General features: G+C 40.9%; 1 protein-coding gene across 2 annotated transcripts in view; it reads right to left on the bottom strand.

The window, feature by feature from the left end:
* Positions 1–1942: 1942 nt before the first annotated feature.
* The window catches only part of EIF4ENIF1 (eukaryotic translation initiation factor 4E nuclear import factor 1), a 34581-nt gene continuing 17054 nt past the window's right edge, over positions 1943–19469 (bottom strand). The window contains exons 8-19 of one of the 2 annotated variants that reach the window (XM_019539194.1): positions 18654–18789; positions 18139–18318; positions 15763–15992; positions 13046–13117; positions 12281–12461; positions 11067–11146; positions 9498–9637; positions 8345–8429; positions 7056–7188; positions 5073–5408; positions 4673–4837; positions 1943–3985 (exon numbers count right to left, since the gene is read on the bottom strand). In XM_019539194.1, the coding sequence (XP_019394739.1) occupies positions 3759–3985; positions 4673–4837; positions 5073–5408; positions 7056–7188; positions 8345–8429; positions 9498–9637; positions 11067–11146; positions 12281–12461; positions 13046–13117; positions 15763–15992; positions 18139–18318; positions 18654–18789 (1965 nt within the window). In that variant the 3' untranslated portion in view covers positions 1943–3758. The remainder of the gene's footprint in view (positions 3986–4672; positions 4838–5072; positions 5409–7055; positions 7189–8344; positions 8430–9497; positions 9638–11066; positions 11147–12280; positions 12462–13045; positions 13118–15762; positions 15993–18138; positions 18319–18653; positions 18790–19469) is intronic. The other variant, XM_019539196.1, reaches the window with a different exon arrangement.

Below are 19469 nucleotides of genomic sequence, written 5' to 3'. Positions count from 1 at the left end.
CTGCAGTGACTTTGGCTAGCTCCTTCAGCACTTTCAGGCAAAGACCATCCAGTCCTGCTGATTTGTATATGTCTAATTTAATAATTGGTCATCCACCAATTCTACAGCAATAGTACAAAGGCAATTATTCCTACCATGCTTATCCTCTACTCTACCTGGCATGGTTTTCCCCTTAGTTTGGTGAAAGGCCAAAGCAAAGTAGTCATTCATCTCTCTCCTGGGTGCTGGTAACCAGCTCTCTTGAGCTGTTGAGCAACAGCTCCACACTCCCATTTGTTTTCCTCCTGTTCCCCACACACCTAAAGGAGTTCTTGTTATCCTCAATTCCTGTTGCTAATCTACATTTGGTTGCTGCTTTAGCTCATCTTCTGTTCCCTGCAAATGCAGACCATTGTGGAATAGTTCTCCTTGGGGTATGCCCTGAGCATCCATTGTTTATAAGCCTCTTTCTTAAAAGGACTCTCACCACCCCTGCAGTTTCAAGCTGTCCATTTTTGGAGCTGATGTCAGCCTCCAAGGAGGTGTACTACTCTTTTGCAGAGCACAACACCTCCTCCTTTTTTCCCCACCCCGTCCCTTCTATGTAGGGTGTAGCTATAGAGGGCAACACTCCAGTAGTGTGAGGAGTCTTTAGCATGCTTTAAAACTAACTTCACTGGGAGATAGGGCCACAGGATGACACCTCCCAACCAAGATGGGTGATGAGCACAAGGAGTACCCAGGTAAGTGACAGGGGTCCAGATAGTCCCAAGCAGCAGGGGGTGCTGTATGCACCAATACGCAGCCTTAAATGCCTCTACACTAGCCTTCATAGCATGGGAAATAAGCAGGAGGAACTTGCCTTCTGGATAGCTAGTACAAACCCAGACATATGGTCCAGAAGCATGGTGGGATTCATCCCATGACCAGGCAGTAAACATTAGGGGCTAAAGTAGGGGTGGGCTGGATGCAGTCCACAGGGTCCCAAAGAAATTAAAAAAAAATTAATATTAATCTGCCCCTGGCTGCCTGTCATGTGGCCCTCAATGGCTTGCCAAAACTCAGTAAGTGGCCCTCTGCCTGAAATAATTGCCCACCCCTGGGCTACAGACTATACAGGCAGGACAGAATGGGGAAGAAAGGCGGGGATGTGGTACTTTGTGTCAAAGAGCAGTACACATCCTCAATTAACAGGATAGGGGCAGAGGAAGGGCAGGCTGAAGTGCTCTAGGTCAGAATACAGGGGGGTTATGGGGAAAGGGACTTAACAGTGGGGGTCTTGTACAGACTACCCAACCGAGGGGAAGAGCTGGACCTTTAAAATTCTCAGGCCAGCTTGCAGAGGCCATTACATCAAATCAAGGGATGTAGTAGTCATGGGTGATCTAAATTACCCGGACAGCTGCTGGTAGGAGCAGTAAGCCAGGTCAGACTGCTCATGAGAATTCCTTGCTGGGATACAGGACTTCCACTTAACCCAGGGAGGTACACAGTCCCACCATGGGGAAGGCCCTGCTGGACCTGGTTCTGGCCACAGGCAAAATGTTAGGGGACGCCAGGTTCTTGACCACCTAGGCAGTAGCAATCATCACTTACTGGAATTTACTATACAGCTCAGGGTGTCAAGGGCCTGCAGTAAGGCAGTAGCTCTTTACTTCAAAATGGCCAACTTTATTAAAGTTGAGGAGATTGGTAGGCAAGGTATTGGGGTTCTAGAGAGGTGTGGATCTGGAACCAACTTTCAATGGAAGTGATGCTAGCTCCTGCCTTGGGGGTCTTTAAGAAGAGGCTTGACAATTAGCTAGCTAGGGTCATAAGCCCAGTATATTCTCTCCTCCTAGTAACAGTAATCTAGCTTAATAATCCAAGGGAAAAAAAGGGCAAAAAGGTACATTGTCTTCTTACTCTAATGTATCAGCCATATAAAAAAGGTAACTTAAAAAAAGAGCAGTTGACACCAACAGCAGGTAGAACTGACTTTATTTACAGAATGTTATTGGGAAATGTGTCAAGTTAAAAAGTTATGAAAACAATCTTTTACAAGGATGAGCTGGTGATTGCATTTTTTAAACATAGAAGAAGTCAATATAGTATGAGTAACCAGTAAATAATTTATTCAATATTAGCAACCCCAATGAATTTCTCACTGGAGATGCATGCTTGCCATTTCTGCAAAAAAGGGTCTATCAGCCTGGAACAATCCCACCACAGCATGTCAGCACTCATAGTATAGTTAAGTGGTTTTCTGCTGCTGGTTTTGCATTCAATTAGACTATTTGCGGGAGGGGAAGCAAGTCTTGGTGAGAATTCTGGGTTGTGCTTTCACCTTTTAAAAGAGCACAATGGTCTAGATTAAAACAAGACATGACTAATACTGGACTCAACACAAAAGTGAAAAAAAGTGAGGAACCATGCAGTAGAAATATGGAGAATGCTTAAATTGCTCAGGAAAGTGAAGCATAGGCTTAAAAAAAGAGAAAAAAAAAAAGAGGAGGAACACAGTATTAAAAAAATCCCTAAGTATAAGATCACAGAACTAGCTCTCTCCCTTAAAAAAACCCAACCCCCCCCCACACGCACAGAAAAAAAAAACAAACCAAAAACACTGTTACAGTAACTGCATAAATTGATGCATGCTAGGTGCAAGAGGGTGCAGAATTCCCCTCCAGAAATAACTGGAGGTATTATGGAACAAGTTACTGTAACTGGGCAAAATACTGGAAGGGTAAGATTTGAAAGGCTCTATTTTGTTGACCTTTAAATGTTGGAGTAAGTCAAATTAAAAAAAACAACAAAAAACCACAAAAGAAAATAATACCTCAGCTAAATAGGGACCAGAACCAGCCCTGCTGTAGGCATCATGACAACTGTGTGCAAACATTACAGCTGCTACAAGATACATCTGTTCTAGCCAATTGTGGAGCAGCAGACAGTAGTCAGACTGTAGACTGTAAGGACTAGCTTACTCTGATCTCCATGCCAGCCCCATCTATAAAGCAGTTATGAAGTTAACTGCTCCCTCCTTTAACGAGAAGGGGAAAAGAGCAACAGGGAGTCAGATCTGTTGTACAAGAAACAAAATGTGGGCTTTTACTTCAACACCTTTAGCTACACTGAGTGCACAGTAGATGACAGGGATGAGCTGGAGAAGGGAGACTTCTGGAAGGAGATGAGCAGCAAGAAAAGGCAAAACAACTTTATCCTGTTCACTTGCACACTTAGGATATGCAGTTTTAAATCTTAAACAAAGAAGTCCTACATGTACAATGGAGAAAGACCCAAAACCAGAGGCACAACTAAAGCTCAACTGCTCTACTCTTATGTACAGCTGTATAGGGTCAGAAAAAAAAAAAAAAAAAAAGCAGCTATCCTAAGTGTATATACAAAAGATTGTTTATACAAGTCTGTACACAAAGTCTATACATTTTTCTGTAGAAGGAACCCTTAGCTGCTACCTCTAGATAAGAGGATTTCAGCATTTCATTCACATATCTTACAAAAAAGAAAGAAAACCAAAAGGAAGAGACTTCCAGGATTAAACCGTCTTGCATCCACATCGCTTCAGGCTTCACTTGAAGCCCTATTAGATCCTTTAGTCCCAATGCAGACATGGAGACCAGGACAGGTGCCATGTGCTTTAGTCTCTTGAAAAGAAATTCTGCACACAGTGCCAAAAATAAAGAGCCCCACAAAAACCCAAAACAACCTAGGTGAAGCGCAAGAGATCCTGACTGTAGGCATTTTTATCCACTCTAAACAAGCAAATATCCTCTCGGAGTTCACTGCCGGTATTCCAGTTCATCTACACTGATGACTTTGGATGGCATAGAAGGGAGAGGCTGCTGCAAAACATCTGACCCAAACCATTTTGCAAGGCCAATAGGGGAACTACTTCTCTGGTTGGTGCGGTGGTCATGCTGCGAGTGTCCATGAGGCAGTCCAGTCCGCGATGGCACATTTTGGGGGGTGGTTTGCACACCAACAGCTGATCCCGGTGCTCCAGAGCCTATACAGTACAGAAAGTGTCAAGAGAGAGTTAACAGGAGGAAGATTTCCTCAATTATAAAACAAAATTTATGACCACATGGCTACTATGCAGATTGGATTTTGCATGTGTGCACTCTTACAGGATCATGATTTTGTTCAGGTGGTTTGGCAAACAGGTAACTATTTTCCCAGTTCAGGAAGGCACTGTTGCTTTAGACTTCCACTGGAAGACTGGTAGCATGATTATCTTTGCATCAAAAGGTAAATTAACAAGATGTGGGTTAGCTAAGGTCTTACCCTCTAAAAAGGGAAGAGCTGTTTAGCCTAAATGGGTGATAGCAAACAATAACTCCCATAAAGGGTAAAGAGCTTTCTGTTCAGCTAAAAAAGTTGTTCCATTAGTGGGAGGGTTTAATTATACCATAATTAAGAAATCAATTGCAGACAGAATTTTTTGGGAAATTCCATGGAAACTAGGATGTATTTAATGGTTTAAATTATGGGTCCTATGGAATGATCCTGCCTCAGGTAGGGGCAGGGACTAGAATCTAGATGACCTCTGGAGGTTCGTTCCAGCCCTACTCCAACTCAATTCCTTGTATGGCTTGAAAGTAAAGTAGTTAGTGTGCAGATGCCATTAGTATCATCATGCCAACAGAAAATAAGAATTCTTATAGTAGCCTTTGGGTTCTACTTTTTAGCCTACCTGATCGCTGCAGTTGCTGTTGCATCATTGCAAGCTGTAGAGGTGTCCCAGACCGTGGGTTTAGCAGGTGATGGCCAGCTGCTGGTACTGGATAAAAAGGCTGACCCAAGATGGGACCAGATAATCCCTGCAAGTGAGACAAGTCCACTCCAGGTGGAATCATACCTATTGACCAAACCAAAAAAAGAGAAAGCTTAATTTTTCTCATCAGAAATGCAAGGTTAAGAGGCTTTACATGTAAAGCACCACTTTCCAGTACCTTTATGCAAAAACTATTAAAACACTTAATCACAAATGGGCTAGTTCTTTTATAGAAAAGACAGTTCTTTATCTGTACCTAGCATTAGGGTTTTAGGAAGAAACAAGTTTTCCCCTAGCAGATGCATACAAGGAAGATTACCTGCTTGCAGCAGAGAAAGATGTGGATGAACACCCTGCGCCAGCATCCTTTGAACCAATCCGGGATGCAGTTGATGAGCAGGTCGTACAAGTGGTACATGGGGGACAAGGGGTACTTGGTGAACAGGACGGAGGAAAGGAGCCCCTGGAACTGGGGATGCCATTGTAGGAGTCTTTCTGCCCGCTGATTTAGGCCTGTAGTCTTGTTCTTTCGTGCAACGGTTTGTTTGAGTAAGAGGTGTGGAACATGCAGAGCGCTGCAGTGCAGGTAGTTTGGTACCCAATGTGGGCAAGATTTCTTGGTCTGTATTCTCCACAGAGCTACACAGTAGGTTATCTGTAGTCAGAACAGAACAGGACTTAATCCAATACAGCTGGAGACTGGGTTTACAAAGATTTAAGTCTAATCTAGTACTTGCTAGATCTATCTGGAAGAAATAAAAGGAGTCAACCTGGAAGCCTTGCAAGGAAGAAAAATGAGCATTAACACAAAAGTGAAGACAGCAGTGACAATAAAGGATCATTCCTTGAAGAGAAAGGTTTTCTGCATGATTCCAATAAACAAGATTTGAAAACCAGATTTTTTAAATCCAAGTCATGAATCAGCAATAGGAGGAACCTGCATTTGAGGGTTAATCTCAAATTCCAATGTGTTCCATTCCAATTAGCCACCTGCCTGGGCTAAAATATGTACCTTTTGTTCCAGAGTTACATGTGGCCTTCACCTTTGATTTCATGCCTAGAAGTCATTTGCATAATTGCTGGAATAAGTTGGGTCCACATGCAAACTATGAGACAACTGCTATCAATTGAATGCTGTCAATTTTAGGTTTAGATTATTTCTTCAGCCCTCTGTTCAATTTTAGATTCAAAACAAGGAATTTTAGTTGGACTTCCTATGACCTGCTTGATTATAAAATGGGTTTCTATATGCAACTGGAAGCATCCTGAAGTCTACATGGTGTATGTGGGAATTTACAGCTATTTTAGTTAGCCAGAAATAACATTAGAAGAAGTAATCAAGTATGAGGCAAATCTGAGGAAGAGGAAACATTACCTGCTTTAGAAGAGATGGTGCAAAATACAGTTGGGGAATCTCTACCAAGATTTCCTTCTACTGTTGCCTCAATAGTTTTATTTCACCTTCACTAAAAACATCCTTCTAGCCAAGATGCTTTTTCATTTAAGATAGAGGGTCCTTAGCCTCTTAAGCATTTAGAAGAAATTAGCTAAATGCCACAGGAGGACCACCATGCACTTTGATTTGCAAGAGCTTCCCTCAAAATGGGAAGTTGGTGGGGGAAGTATTTCCAATATTGTTACTCTTAATGAACCAGCCTATTTTTGCTCCATAGATTTATAATGTTTTGTAGACTTGTGGATAGGATTTTCTGCTTATGCCATCTTCAGTATGTAGATTTCCAGAGCATACTGGAGAGTGCCTAGTCAACACCATTACACTGTTTTTTAGAAGAACCTGCAGCTTAGGCAAGAGTGGGGTTAAAGATGTATAGCAGTTTTGTTTCTTGGAAGCTAGAGGAAGTTTAAAGTATACTTTTGTAGTTTCAATTTCTCTGATCAAGCATGTCCTAAAGAACAGCAAACAACAATTCAAGGAATAGCAAAAACAGGGTTTGGTCTGAATGATTCATTAGAAAAGTTGGAAGGGACCTAGGAGGTCATCTAGTCCAACCCCCTGCTCAAAAGCAGGACCATCCCCAGCTAGATCATGCCAGCCAAGGCCATTTAGCTGGGTCTTAAAATAAAAAGAGAGTCTCCAAGGAAGGAGGTTTCACAGCCTCTCTGGGTAACCTGTTCCAGTGCATTTTACTAGCCTTCTAGTGAGAATTTCCCCCCCTACCCAATATGCAACCTAAACTTTCCTTGCTGCAACATGAAACTTGTTCCTTGTTCTCAGTGGTGGTAGATGACAGAACAGTAAGCCTTGTGCATTGGTGAACTTCTAGAACAACTATTACAATACCTTCATTTGTCCTCTGACCTTCATCTTTACTATCACCAGCTTTCAGTTTCCCAGAAACTGGTTCTTCTTTGCTTTTTTCTTTGCTTTCATACATCTTACGAATCACTGAGGTAGGTGTAAAGGATGGAGAAAGCTGCAGGAAACAGTGATTAAAGTGAAGTCTTAGATTCTCTGTTTTAGGTATCTGTTCTTTTTAAAGGAGCAAACAAATACTCCCTCCCCTACTCTTTACTGGAACCAACCAGCACTCCCTCTTCTTGCCCAACAGCTCCTCCAACTTAGACAAACTCATTAGGAAACATTTAGGCTGCTTGCAGACATTAAAAACCTACATTCTACTAGAGGCAGTAGTGTGGTACAGATGCTGCAGAGCTGGGTCAAAGTATAGATCAGGCACTTCAGTGGGTTTTGTGATGCTCTTATCTAAAACTGATTCAATCAGCTATTAGATAAAAAGTACCCCAAAAAGCCCCACTAAAGTGCCTGATCTGTACAGATGTTGGGCAAGCTGGGTCCAATTAATGTATTGCTGCTTCTAGGCATATACTGGGCTCTGTGTGGGAGCATGCTGAGTAAAGCATACCTGAGGAAGGGCATGTGTGCCCGAAAGCTTGCAGAAAGACAATTTTTGTCATTTGTGAGTTGGTCTAAGAAAGAGGTATCATCTCTGAACCAAGAGATCTAGAGTTCTGCATTTCTCCAAGAAAACAGAAAGAAAGAAAAAAAAAAAAGTGGTTTACTTAGTCTGCAAGCAGCCTTAGATGTCTACTGTAGATGACATGTCCAGCTGCTAACTAGTCTGCTTGCCCTTAGCCACAGACCAGCAAACCCTCTGGAGACTGGTAAGAAAAGCATGTTCTTCAGCTCAGAGAAGATATTTCTCTATACATGTCAAGTGATTGAACTTTCTAAAAAAAGCCAAATCTCAAAATTACATTAAAAAGCCACTTATGAAAACAGAGGCCTTTGTGGGCAGTCTCTACCCCTCCAAAAAGATACAAAATAAATAAGTCAGAAGGCTGAAAACTTTTTTTCTTGTAAATCTAGGAGTCAATCCAATGAGATTAAGAAACTAGAACTGCTGGTTCTTGAAGACCATATTTTTCTTGACCACTAGATGCACCAGTAACCAACTTCCCAGCCAAAACAGCTGGGTCTTCATTTGTTTTACAGCCCATTTAGCATTTGTGACTTTTTAAAACAGTGCACTAATTTGCTGTTTTCCAACTTTAAATCCTCTTCTCCACATTACACAAATTTGAGCACATGCTCTTGATCTAAACACTCACCATGCTGGTGATGGATGCAGAAGGGGCTGGAGATGATGCATTCCCTCTGTGGCCTGGTGCAGGAGATTTAGTCACTCGCTGCTGCCTACAGAGAGACAAAGTTAGAGACTAAGGTAGCAACGTGCTTTTCACCTTTTCTATGCCAATTTTGGCAAGTCTCAGCACATAGCACTCCCACATCAATTTGGGGAAGCAACATTCAAGTTACTCAGCTCAAGTGTAGAACACCAGGTCAATTTGTCATTCGCTTAAGCCAAAAAGACTTAGTTTAAAACCCGTTTAGTCAGATTAGGACTCTTAACAGCTGAAGAGTCTGGAAGCATACCAGTCATGTTCATTAGATGGCTGTAAGACCTATTCTTAATTTTGACTTTTGTGCGGTGTTCTTTATGGAAATACTGGAGTTGTCAGCCATGTAAGGCTTGGGAAGATGAGGTCTCTGCCCTCCTGCAGAACTTGACCAGTTAGTTGTGCCCTTGCTGCAAAACAGAGATTCTTGGTACAAGCACAGCACTATACTACTTCTGGTTTAGTAGAATCACATGAACAGCATCTTAGTACAGCACCATACAGTACATCAACTAAGCAGAATAGATGCATCTACATTTACTGCACTCTTTTGGAGTGCAGTCCTTATAGGAAGAATAGCAGAAAGGCTTACTGCCCTTTCCTTACAGGGTTTAACTACATATTTGTGTCTTGTGCCAGATAAATGACTTGGTATGTACAGTTCCACAGGACTGTCCTTGGAAGGCTACAGGTAGACAACAGTTTTACCTGGCTAGAGATATTTCACACTAGGACCAAGACCAATTTGTTAAACTAGGAGAAGGTCAGAGATCACCATTACAAAAGTTTTTTTTGTGAATGATTTAGTTGGACTACCTCTCCAATGACTCCAAATGCTGAAATCCTAAAATTGTTAGGCAGAGCATTTCAATTCTCTTAACATTTATTTTCATAGTCAATAGAACTACTATTCCTGGTAATAGCATCTAGAATGTTTCTTTACAACCTCTACTCATTTGCACTTGTATTCTAGAGGAGGGTAATGAACAACAAAAAGGTCTCCAACTAAAAGGAAAATGTGCCCAGAAGTGATCAATAGCTTGCTCTATGAAGTACTGTATTTAAATCAACAGTTTATTCTCACCTGTTCCTGTAGCCATCTCTGCTTTTGTCCATTTGTGGTTTGCCAAAACCAGGCTGGTAGAAGTTTGCTGCCTGCATGGCCAGATCATGTGGTAGTGCTAGTCCTTCTAATGCAGCTTGTTGCAACTCCAGTGGACTCATCTGAAGCCAAGCAGGAGATGCAGAATCAGAAAACCTGCATTTTCTATGCCAATTCTTGTATTACTCCCTTGAAACATTTAAAAGCAAGCCAGCAGGAGAACATTTTGACATCTGCTTTGAGATAGTCTGATCATTAGATGCGTCACCAAGCTAATCTCTGATTTGTCCATATTGCAATTCTCAGCCAGGCAGCCACAGCACCTTGGGGTGCCCAACATGCTTTCAGGGGTGCTGCACTGCTTATAGATTGAACTATCTAGTTGCACCTCTGTTGCCAGGACATGGCAACAGGATTAGACCTGGAAGTGGTTGGGGACAGGAATCAGCTTTCTTAAGACCAAGAGGCAGCATCTGCCTTTCAACTCTGAGCTGTAGCCTGGTATAGGAAAGGGAGGTGTTCTGAAGGATGTGTGGGAGGCCTCACTTTAGGAGGAAGTTTGCAATTAGGGCCTGGGGCAAGCTACTGGGGTGTGCTATACCACATTACACCCTGCCAGCCAGCAACTTGTCTTTGCAGGTGGTTGGGTCCTTGCTATGGAATCTCCATCCTACAGGGAGAGGCTCCCCTTTCCAGCATTTCACAGAGCTCCCCTTCACTTAATTTTCTTTTGCACTCTGCCTCTCCCCTCCCTTTTTAGGTAGTGTGCTAAAAAGGAGCAGTTTTTAAGATGGGGAAACTTGTGATTTACATTTTCAATCTTTTCCACGTGAAGTCCTCACTCCTAGAGAGAATTTTATTTTGTATTAAAATTCAAAGTTTCCAGACCTCACATTTAAGCCCTTACGTGCCATTCAGCATCTTCAGAGTGAGATGGAATCTGACTTTAGCCCATGCCTTGTAATTTCTCCAGGGATAAGTACATTAGAGATTTGGAGTGTTCAGACCCCAGCGACAGGAGCCATAATCAATCTTTTAAAAAGCAGTGACCATCAACTGGGGTACCATCAGACCAGCATTAGCTAAAGTATTATAGAATACTGTATTAATACCTATTATTTAGGTATGCTCTTTCTAGTTTAAGAATTGTTTTTAACAACTGGAAGAGCCAAACAACCCCCCTCCCCACAGTAATAAAATTTAAATGTGGTACCACTAAATTCAAAAAAAAAGTTGTGGAGGGGTGCATAGAGTCTAAGGAGGCCAACAATCATGGATCTACATAGACTGTTATAGAGTTTCCCCAAGACTATGGAAAAGCCTCATAAGAACAGAGCACCAAGTACTATGCTCCAACAAAAGTCAATAAGAAGAGATAAGCACAGCATTTATGGTATACACATGGACATCTTCATTTGTCTTCCAATATAGAAAAAAAATTCAACACTTACTCCACCCCTATGCAATCCCACAAAGCTTAGTTAAGTCTGGCAAGAGATTGCAAAGACAGCAGATAAATGCTTCTTGAATAAAGAAACCACTTGATCTAACCTGTGCAGCAATTGGGCTCATAGATTTCCGCATCCCCTGAAATGGATCACCAAGCAACTGCTGAGAACCAGGTCCAAAACCTACAGGAAAAGTTACAAACAACTTGACACCTACAAAGTAAGATAGCTTTGTGCCCTCCACCGATTTCAGCTGCCAAACTATTACTTTCCTTTGAAAGGTACCTACCAGGGACTTTTAGAAAAAAAAAGAGAAGCAAGTAAGTAGGGCTGCAATAGACCTCAAAAGTCATCAAGTCTGATCCCTTGCTCAAGGCTGGATCAGTCTCATGCAAAACTTAGGCAAGTGCCCAAATAACCTGTTGTTAAGCTTCCAAGGACAGGAGGCTGTAGAATCTCAGTACTTAACCACCTTTATAGTGAAAAAATTCTTCCCAATATCCAGCCTCAAGTTAAGTTCTGTTGCCACACCTTAGTTTGTCCTGTCCCCTGCAGCCACAGAATAGTCTAGTCTACCATCAACCTCCATATACCCAAAAGGTTAGTTATCGGTTGACTCATCTAATTTCTTCTCCTCTGCCTCCCCACCCCCCACATCTTTTCCAAATTAAAGAACTGAGGATATTCTCCTCAGCACCACTTGTTTAGTAAGACCTGTTCAGAATCAAGGCATCCTGCTCCGCTTCCCTGTGGGGTGAACTACAAGCTTTTGCCATTTTGGCAATGCAGAGCAACTAATGCCTAAAGAATACCTAGTACTAACTGCTTATTCATAGTGGATGAGCAGCTTGGTTTGCAGTGTTATTACATTTAAAAAGTTGCTCCTCAACTTGCAGCATTAAATCATGGTGCACCCTGGTCAAGCTGGGTATGGATTTTTAAATCCGTAGTAGATATTCACCTTCAAAAAGGAAAGATGAGACTTGTCATATCTACAGTGTAGCAAAGCATATTGGACAGCTCAAGTTTACTGTAAAAAGACAAGATACCTTGGTTTAAATTAAGATTAGCAGTTTGCATTAAACCACTTTCCCATACAAGTTCAAACTTTAGCTGCAAGTATCTTATCTTCACTGGTATTTTAAAACTTCACATTGCTAAACTATATAGATACCTGAAGAAGTGGATTTTAAGTTAATCATCCATCAAATACTGAATGTGTCAACTCAACTGTTCTTTAAAACTCTGGGTTTCACAAGAAACAGGTCTCTACTGCTCTACAAAGAAATTGCATATTTTATACCTTGTCTCACTTACCAATTGGTGAAGGAATCCTGTGACGCAGATAGTCTGCAGAAGCAGCTCTAGTTGGAAAAACCTGTGAAATAGGAGGAGAAGGTGCTCTTTGTCCCAGTAAAGATGGTGCTGGTTCCAAGCCACCTATCAGGCCACTTAAAACATTGGATGAAGGTCTGGCAATAGGTGGACCCAGAAGAGCCTTAGAAGAAGCAATGAAGAGCTGGTTCAGATAACCCCTTTAAAACTTCAGGACATAATAAACAATCTTTTTAGACACTGCAGACTATGGTAGTTTCTTAAGTTACTATCCAGCAACACAAGACAGGGGCATAAGCTACTTGCATTTAAAGAACAGCACAGATTTCTTAGGGTGGTATCTTCTACTGGAAGAACTATGTTGTTGGGATCAAGTTAGACAAGGTTTCAAATGCAAAGCTTTTTCCGCCCCCCATCAGTTCTTTAAAAAAGGCATCTAAAGACCTGGACCAAGTTTAGAACAGTCCCACCAAGTTTTCCCTTTAATAAGAAGGGTCACTTAAGGATTAATATTTGCTTATTAAGAGTTCTACTAGGTAGGCATTTTCCCCCTCAGAAAGTTCCTAGAGAACTCTGTACAGCAGTGTTTCTCCCATACACTTTCTCTGAATGTGAATGAATCACGTATGATGATAATATCCATTACAAGCCCCAAATACACCAGAAAGTCCAATTCTGGAATTCGCTTTTACTCCTAGTGGTGGCTGTATTTGCATATTTAGATTCACCCGGAAGTTTGAAAAATACCTGCAGAATATTCTTTGATAGAGGCTGGTTTGGGATCTCAGAAGGAGACATCAAGTGGCCTTCAAGGTTTTGCTAGGAAGTGAAAAACAGTTGGTCACATCTGCATGTAATATGTTTTTAAACAACCACAAAAAATCAGCTTTAAGAAAGGCTCAGAACCCACATCATTCCCATCTCCTAGGAAAGATATACACCACAAGCTGATGTGATAACTGATAAGACACCTAGATACAGACAAGTCCAACCACCTTCTTACTAATATGCAATTATCAATTTTAATCCTAATCCATTGTTGTAAGTAGTCAATTTAAAAAAAAAAAAAAAAAAATTGAAGTGAGCTATCTGGATGCCTGACCTACAAATGCTTCCATTTACTGGAGGTCATAATAAAGGCTTCTACTAGTTTCCCTGCTGCTCAAATTTCATCAGCCAGCTAAAAAAAAAAAATCAAATCCCTCAATTCCAGCTACTGCTGAAGGACAACAGGCAGTTAAGTGACAGGGTGTCAATTTACCACATGAAAGAAACAAGAATCTCCTAATAAGAACTTATAGAAAAATGTTTCTAGAGCTCATTTCTGATATCAGTCACTGAGGACTGACATCTGCATAATGCTTAGCCAAGTTGTAAAGATAAAAAAAAGAGTTATTAAAAAATGCTCAGCTCTTCCCACCCACCTAGTTCTCTGTGGTCAAATACAAAGGCTGAAGCTTGCATGCGAGTGGCTTAGCAATATAGGCTTGATAGAATATGGACAGGGAAAAAAGTGTTTGCTCTTATTCCCTCCCTCCAGGTTGTATATACACATACAGCTAGGTACAAAATTTGGATCACTTCAACTTGAAGCAGTTTCTTTAATTTAAAAAGCCAATACCAAAATCTTAACATGCAGAATGATGTTACTTGACATTTAACAGTTAACTAAGGCTCTGATTAGTCAGCTAGAAACAAATGCATGAATCACTCTTGCCTCCTTCCCTCCAACTGCTATTCCATTAGACCATGCCTGCTCCAAATTCTTAACTGGTAGAAGCCATTATCTGAAAAACCTGCAATTGACCAGGAAAATTACTGAATGACTGCTCATTGACCTACAAACTAGAAAACTTGTATTGCATGTAGCCACAAACAACAGCTTCTAGATCCAAATATCTTAAAGGAACCCTATAAGTCAATTAAACATCAAGCCTTCAAAAGTACACTTGTTTACTGTATGCAGTTTAGTAGATGGAAGGTATGGAGGTTACATTAGACCAAGATTAAGGGGAAAAAAAAAAAAAAAAAAACACTATAGAAAGCTGAACTTCTTAAAGGAATGAATTCTCATGTCAAGTACTCCCACAAAGCAACAGAGTTCTACATCATCTTCATGGCTTCCACATTAAGTATGCTCAGTTTCAACCACACCTTTTAAAAAACGGCCAGCCTGACAAAAAACAAACCCACTTTGAAAGTCAAGCTTAGGCTCTCATAGCAGTCATTTTCCAGAGTGTAAATGCATCTTCCTGGTTGTATCTGTAAAACCTCATTTTCTGCAAACCAGCCCCTCAATTATGCCTCACCAGTTAGAGGTCACACTGATGCAATAGGGTGTAACTTGGCATTTTATCTTTTCACATCACTATTATAGCATTAGGATAGTTTTATTTTTTGATTAGACTATTCAGAGCTGACAGTTAAATTACTCATTAAATTAGGAAATGCATCTGAAAATTAAGAAGTACACAAAGCCTCATGCTACTGTTTTTACAGCAGCAGCATCCCCAGTTTTAGAAGGGTCCTTGTCATCCAATAGCACAATGCTATCTGTTACTCCTAGTCAATACAGATGTTTGCTGGAAGATTAACTGTCTAGTTTGATTTTCAAGTCTGTGCTGATGGTCTTATTCCATTAAATGCCATTTAAAAAAAAAGCTTTATTGTATTAAATAGCCACAGATACAATTGTGGCAATAGAGCCTTACAAGTGTTCACTGAAACCGATAATGTTTCAAAGCACCAAATTACTGCACTTGGTGCTGAGATACATCCATGTGTATTTTCTAGTGGAGAAAACATCAGCATTTCTCTCTCCACTCCCACAACTAAAGAGTGAAGGCATCCACTAACCAGTATTAGCATATGTTTTCCATATCAACAGCTTGCTCTCACAGCTGGGTTCATGCTACATGACAAATGCATTCCCCTATAGAACTCAGTTATATGCAAGAAGTACTTTAAAACTGAACAGGCATGGATGAAGAGATTAAGCTCTAGTTAAGGGATAGGGTTTATCAAAATGGTACTCACTTACATTGTGATACATTTAAAGAACTATACCATCATCCATCAAATTAAATTTATCAAATCAAGTTGTTCGACAATTCTTAGATGTGCAGAACTCTCATTCAAATTTAAGATTTCCAGATCCATCAGAAGTTTTTGGCAACATGTGGAGGGGTTTTGATGCAGATAAAAGCCATCCATGCAGTTGAACTAGAAAGCTTGCTCTTAGCTGTTCTGGTCAGCATCCTTAAAAAGTGTGACAACAATACCTCCCTAGGTATACTAACTGAACTATCACTCACCAAGCCAGTATGTTGCCACCAGCCACTGGATCCAAGCAAGAACCATGCATCAATATGAAATTCGTACAGTAACAAGGTACTTCAGAGTTGTTTCATAGACCTTGCCATGGATCCATTTATAGGTTTTAATGCCAGGCATTTATTACTTACATTGACCTTAGGTTGTGATGGTAGAGTCCCACTTGCCTTCATGCTGCTGACAAGTTTGTTAAATGCAGTCATATCTCCATCTTTCTTGACTTGTCTGGAGCCAGCTATATTTAGTGCTTCCTCCATCTGGTCTGCCATGAAGGGAGTAGCAATTTTCCTTTCCTGGTCCACTTTCAGGCCTTTTAGCCCAGCTTCTACTTCTTCCACTGAAAGTACAACTCCTGAATTTGCTGAGAATTAGGAGGAAGACTATTATAATAGGTACTCAGTTTATACTGCATGCTCCTGACTAATGGGGGGGTTGTTTTCTGTTTTTTAGGCAAGCTATGAACCCAGAGAGCTAGTTCTGCTGCCACCTTCATTTCAAACCAGTATGAACTACATTATATTCACTCTTTAGAAGGACTGAGCAATGGACAGATCTTAGGCACGCGTCTTTTTAGCAATTCTTCTATTTTAGAATAGATTTTAACTTTAGAAAGTTAAGTCTCTCAGGATAGAATAGGGCTAAGGAAGGGAATCAGTTCTACTGTCTTGACATATATTTGAAAACAGATTAACAGGAAGTACAGTCAGTCAAGGTCAGAGCAATACTATTCCTTTAGCTTTAGGGGGAAAAGGCAAGCTATTTACTATTATGTTGTTTCAGGTATGCAAAGCATACTTTAGCTTATACTTCAGGAAACTAGATTTTCATAGCCACAAACAAAATTTGTTGTCTGAAGCCACCACAGGTGAAGAGCATACATACCTGGAAGTTTAGATACTTTGGAGACCCAAATCACAATAAGAATGAGTTGCATAAAGCTTTTAACTAGGTGTAACTTCTCTCCCTCCCCAAAAGCTGAAGCCACTATGGCTCGCAGAAGAAACTTTCAGTAGCACTCAAAAAAACCTCAAAAAATATTAAATAAGCAATGCTGATATTTTATATTTCAGTGCCCAGAATCCAGGCAAGACATCTGCTGATTCTGCATCAATTACACAGATCATAAGGTATCAGTACCTTGAAGAATAAATGGAGGAAGAGATGGGAACATGTCATGGGTTTCTGTAACAGATGCAAAAGCTGAAGTAGTAGGTTTATTTGATTGCAACCAAAAAGCAAAAAGGAAGGAAATAAAATATTGATTGACATGCACTATGGAACTTGAGGAAAAGCATGATGTTGGTTAGAATTCAGCATAAAACACTGTTCAGTTTAAGCCAAACAGAAAGCTTCACTCATCCTGACCAGGCACTTGCTACAGACTGAAAAAGCATCTAGTTTGGGGAGCAGGATTTCCTGGGTTAAATTTTCCTCCATATTTCCACCACTCCCAAATCATGGGATGTTCTAGGTTGCACTCAGCCAGCAGTTTTAACATTTACATGGCAAAACATGCTGCTTGCCAGCAAGTGGCTTTGGCAGCTCAGTTGATTTTTTAGAGCAGTACATGCACTCGTCAGTTTGTACATACATGCAGTAGGCTCAAACATGCAAATTTCCAAAGTGACTGAGCATCTATATCTGGAAGTAAGTTAGAACTGGCACTGAATAAATATCAAAACATTCATCTGACTCCAGCAAGTTAAGAGTTTAAACCACAAGAACAGATTTCCTTCTTATTTGCATAGCAGAATGTGTTAGGATTAAAAGTTGGCAAGGCAGAAGACAAGACAAGTTAGTCCCCATTCTTTGTTCTGCTCCTACATTACTGGAGCTACTTTAATAGGCAGGATCCATATTTATGAATGAAAGTGCAAAGCACATAAGCTATAGGTATTTGAAGATTTTGTTTTTATGCTGCTGTGCTGAAGATTAGATGCAGTGCTGCAAAAAGCTGCCGATCTATGCTACACTTGAACAAGGTTCACTAGGTCTCCATTCAAGGCTTGGAGTTGGTTCCATTTGCTTAAGATATTGGATTTTAATAAAAAGTCATATTGTTCCAGCTATGGATGCTTGCAATGCAACTCCTGTAATGCAATGTTTAGGAAAGGCTGCAGAACAGGAGTTCAAGTGTCAGATGGGAGTTTAAGACTGCTGGCATTTCAGCAGTCTTCAACGTGAAGAGTAATCTAGAGACCAAGAACAGCATAGCTAGAAGATTATATATTAAACATTTGGACTAGCTTGATGTACAAGTAAGATTATCACAACCCAATGACCCATGTTCATATTAAGTCCTGCTGATATAGTTGTAGGATTAGGATGGAAAGCATCAGTGATGGTGTTGACATAATGGATTTGTGGAACAGTAAGTTTTCTGAAGTGTAAGTAAACCTGTAGTACTTCCTGCTTTGGACCTCAACAATCAGGGCTCAGCATTCTGAAAGCCTCTTTTCTTGAGAAAGTAAAATCACAGGAACTCCACAATATCTGGAGGCACTTACTGCTCTCTCTAAGCTTTTCCTTGTTGGCTGAAAGACTTGAGAGAAGAGGTTTTAAGTCCACTTTGGCTTTCTGTAGCATTTCTAGGATGTCCACTTTATTTTCAGAATGATCTTCCAATGGAATAGGAGCAAAGTAGTTTCCAGAGTTCTGGCCAGGGGAGAGAATGGCTTGCTCTAGACCTGAAACAGCAAAATCAGGAGCACTGCCATATCAATTTACCAACTATATGTTTTAAGATGACCACAAGCTGGTTAAATTTAATGCTTCACTGAAAATACATGCCTCTCGCCCCCTGCCCAGGGTTATCTGGGAAGTAGCCTGAAAGAAAAGAAGTTATACCTTTTGCAGAAAGGATGGAAAAAACTGCTCATGCCAGCAGCTTCATAAAGGGGACCAAGCAATCAGAATATGGAGTTCATTACTGCAACCTTATCCATCAAGTTCACAAAAAGAATAGATGGGGAGGAATGAGTAAAAACAGACAGATGAAATACAGCAGAATTAGTAGCCTTACCTGCTAGCCTCTCCAGTTCTTCATGAGGTGTGGACCTCAGGCTGCTAGAGCGACTTCCTGAACGACTAGGATTAGAGAACCACCTGCTGAACCTGCTAGCAGACACCGAGCCTTCCCCCAGCACATCCTCTATCATCTATATTATGGGGTAAAGGAAACATTTTAGAGAATAACCTCAACAGAAGCAGAGGTGCCAAGGTATTTAAGACACTTAAATGGAACTCATGATTTTTTTTTTTTTGCTATGCTGATTTGATAGTGTCCTGAATTCTGGGAGTAACAAGAAGCTTCGGGCTACTATTTCTCTTTGTGACTAGCATTTTGGCATAACAATAATGCCTCATTTTTGCAGAGTAGTTTCAAACTAGTTAGTTAGTCCATCTCTAAACAGAAGAGTTGCCCTTAGACAATTCAGCTAACTTGGGGTGGGGGGGAGGGAGGGAGGAAGTCAAGCTCACTTGGCCCCTGGGTCAGATCCAGCTGTGGCTTGAGCAATGGCTGTACACCTGGTTGAGAGCCACTCACATCCACCCCCCTCCACCATGTCCTCCAGAAGGACTCCATAGCTAGAAACTTTATGGTGAGCCCCGTTCCTGAATTCCCAGCCTCTCAGGCTAGGTTAAACAGATGTAGGCTGAATCTTTGCAGTCTTGAGTTATGCACTCCTGTTAAGCAGTAAAGCCATACAAGTCAAATTTCAGTGAAAGAAAGGAGGCCCAAACAAAAGTACTGCAGGTCTAGTAAAAATTAAGGAAGCAAAGAAAGCTGCCCTCAAAAAAAAAAAAAAAAAAAAGTCAGGGGTGTGCCCAAGGCATA

The sequence above is a fragment of the Crocodylus porosus genome, unplaced genomic scaffold, assembly GCF_001723895.1.
Source record: "Crocodylus porosus isolate Cpor-Errol unplaced genomic scaffold, CroPor_comp1, whole genome shotgun sequence".
NCBI lineage: Eukaryota > Metazoa > Chordata > Crocodylia > Crocodylidae > Crocodylus > Crocodylus porosus.
This window is presented reverse-complemented; position numbering and strand designations above follow the sequence as displayed.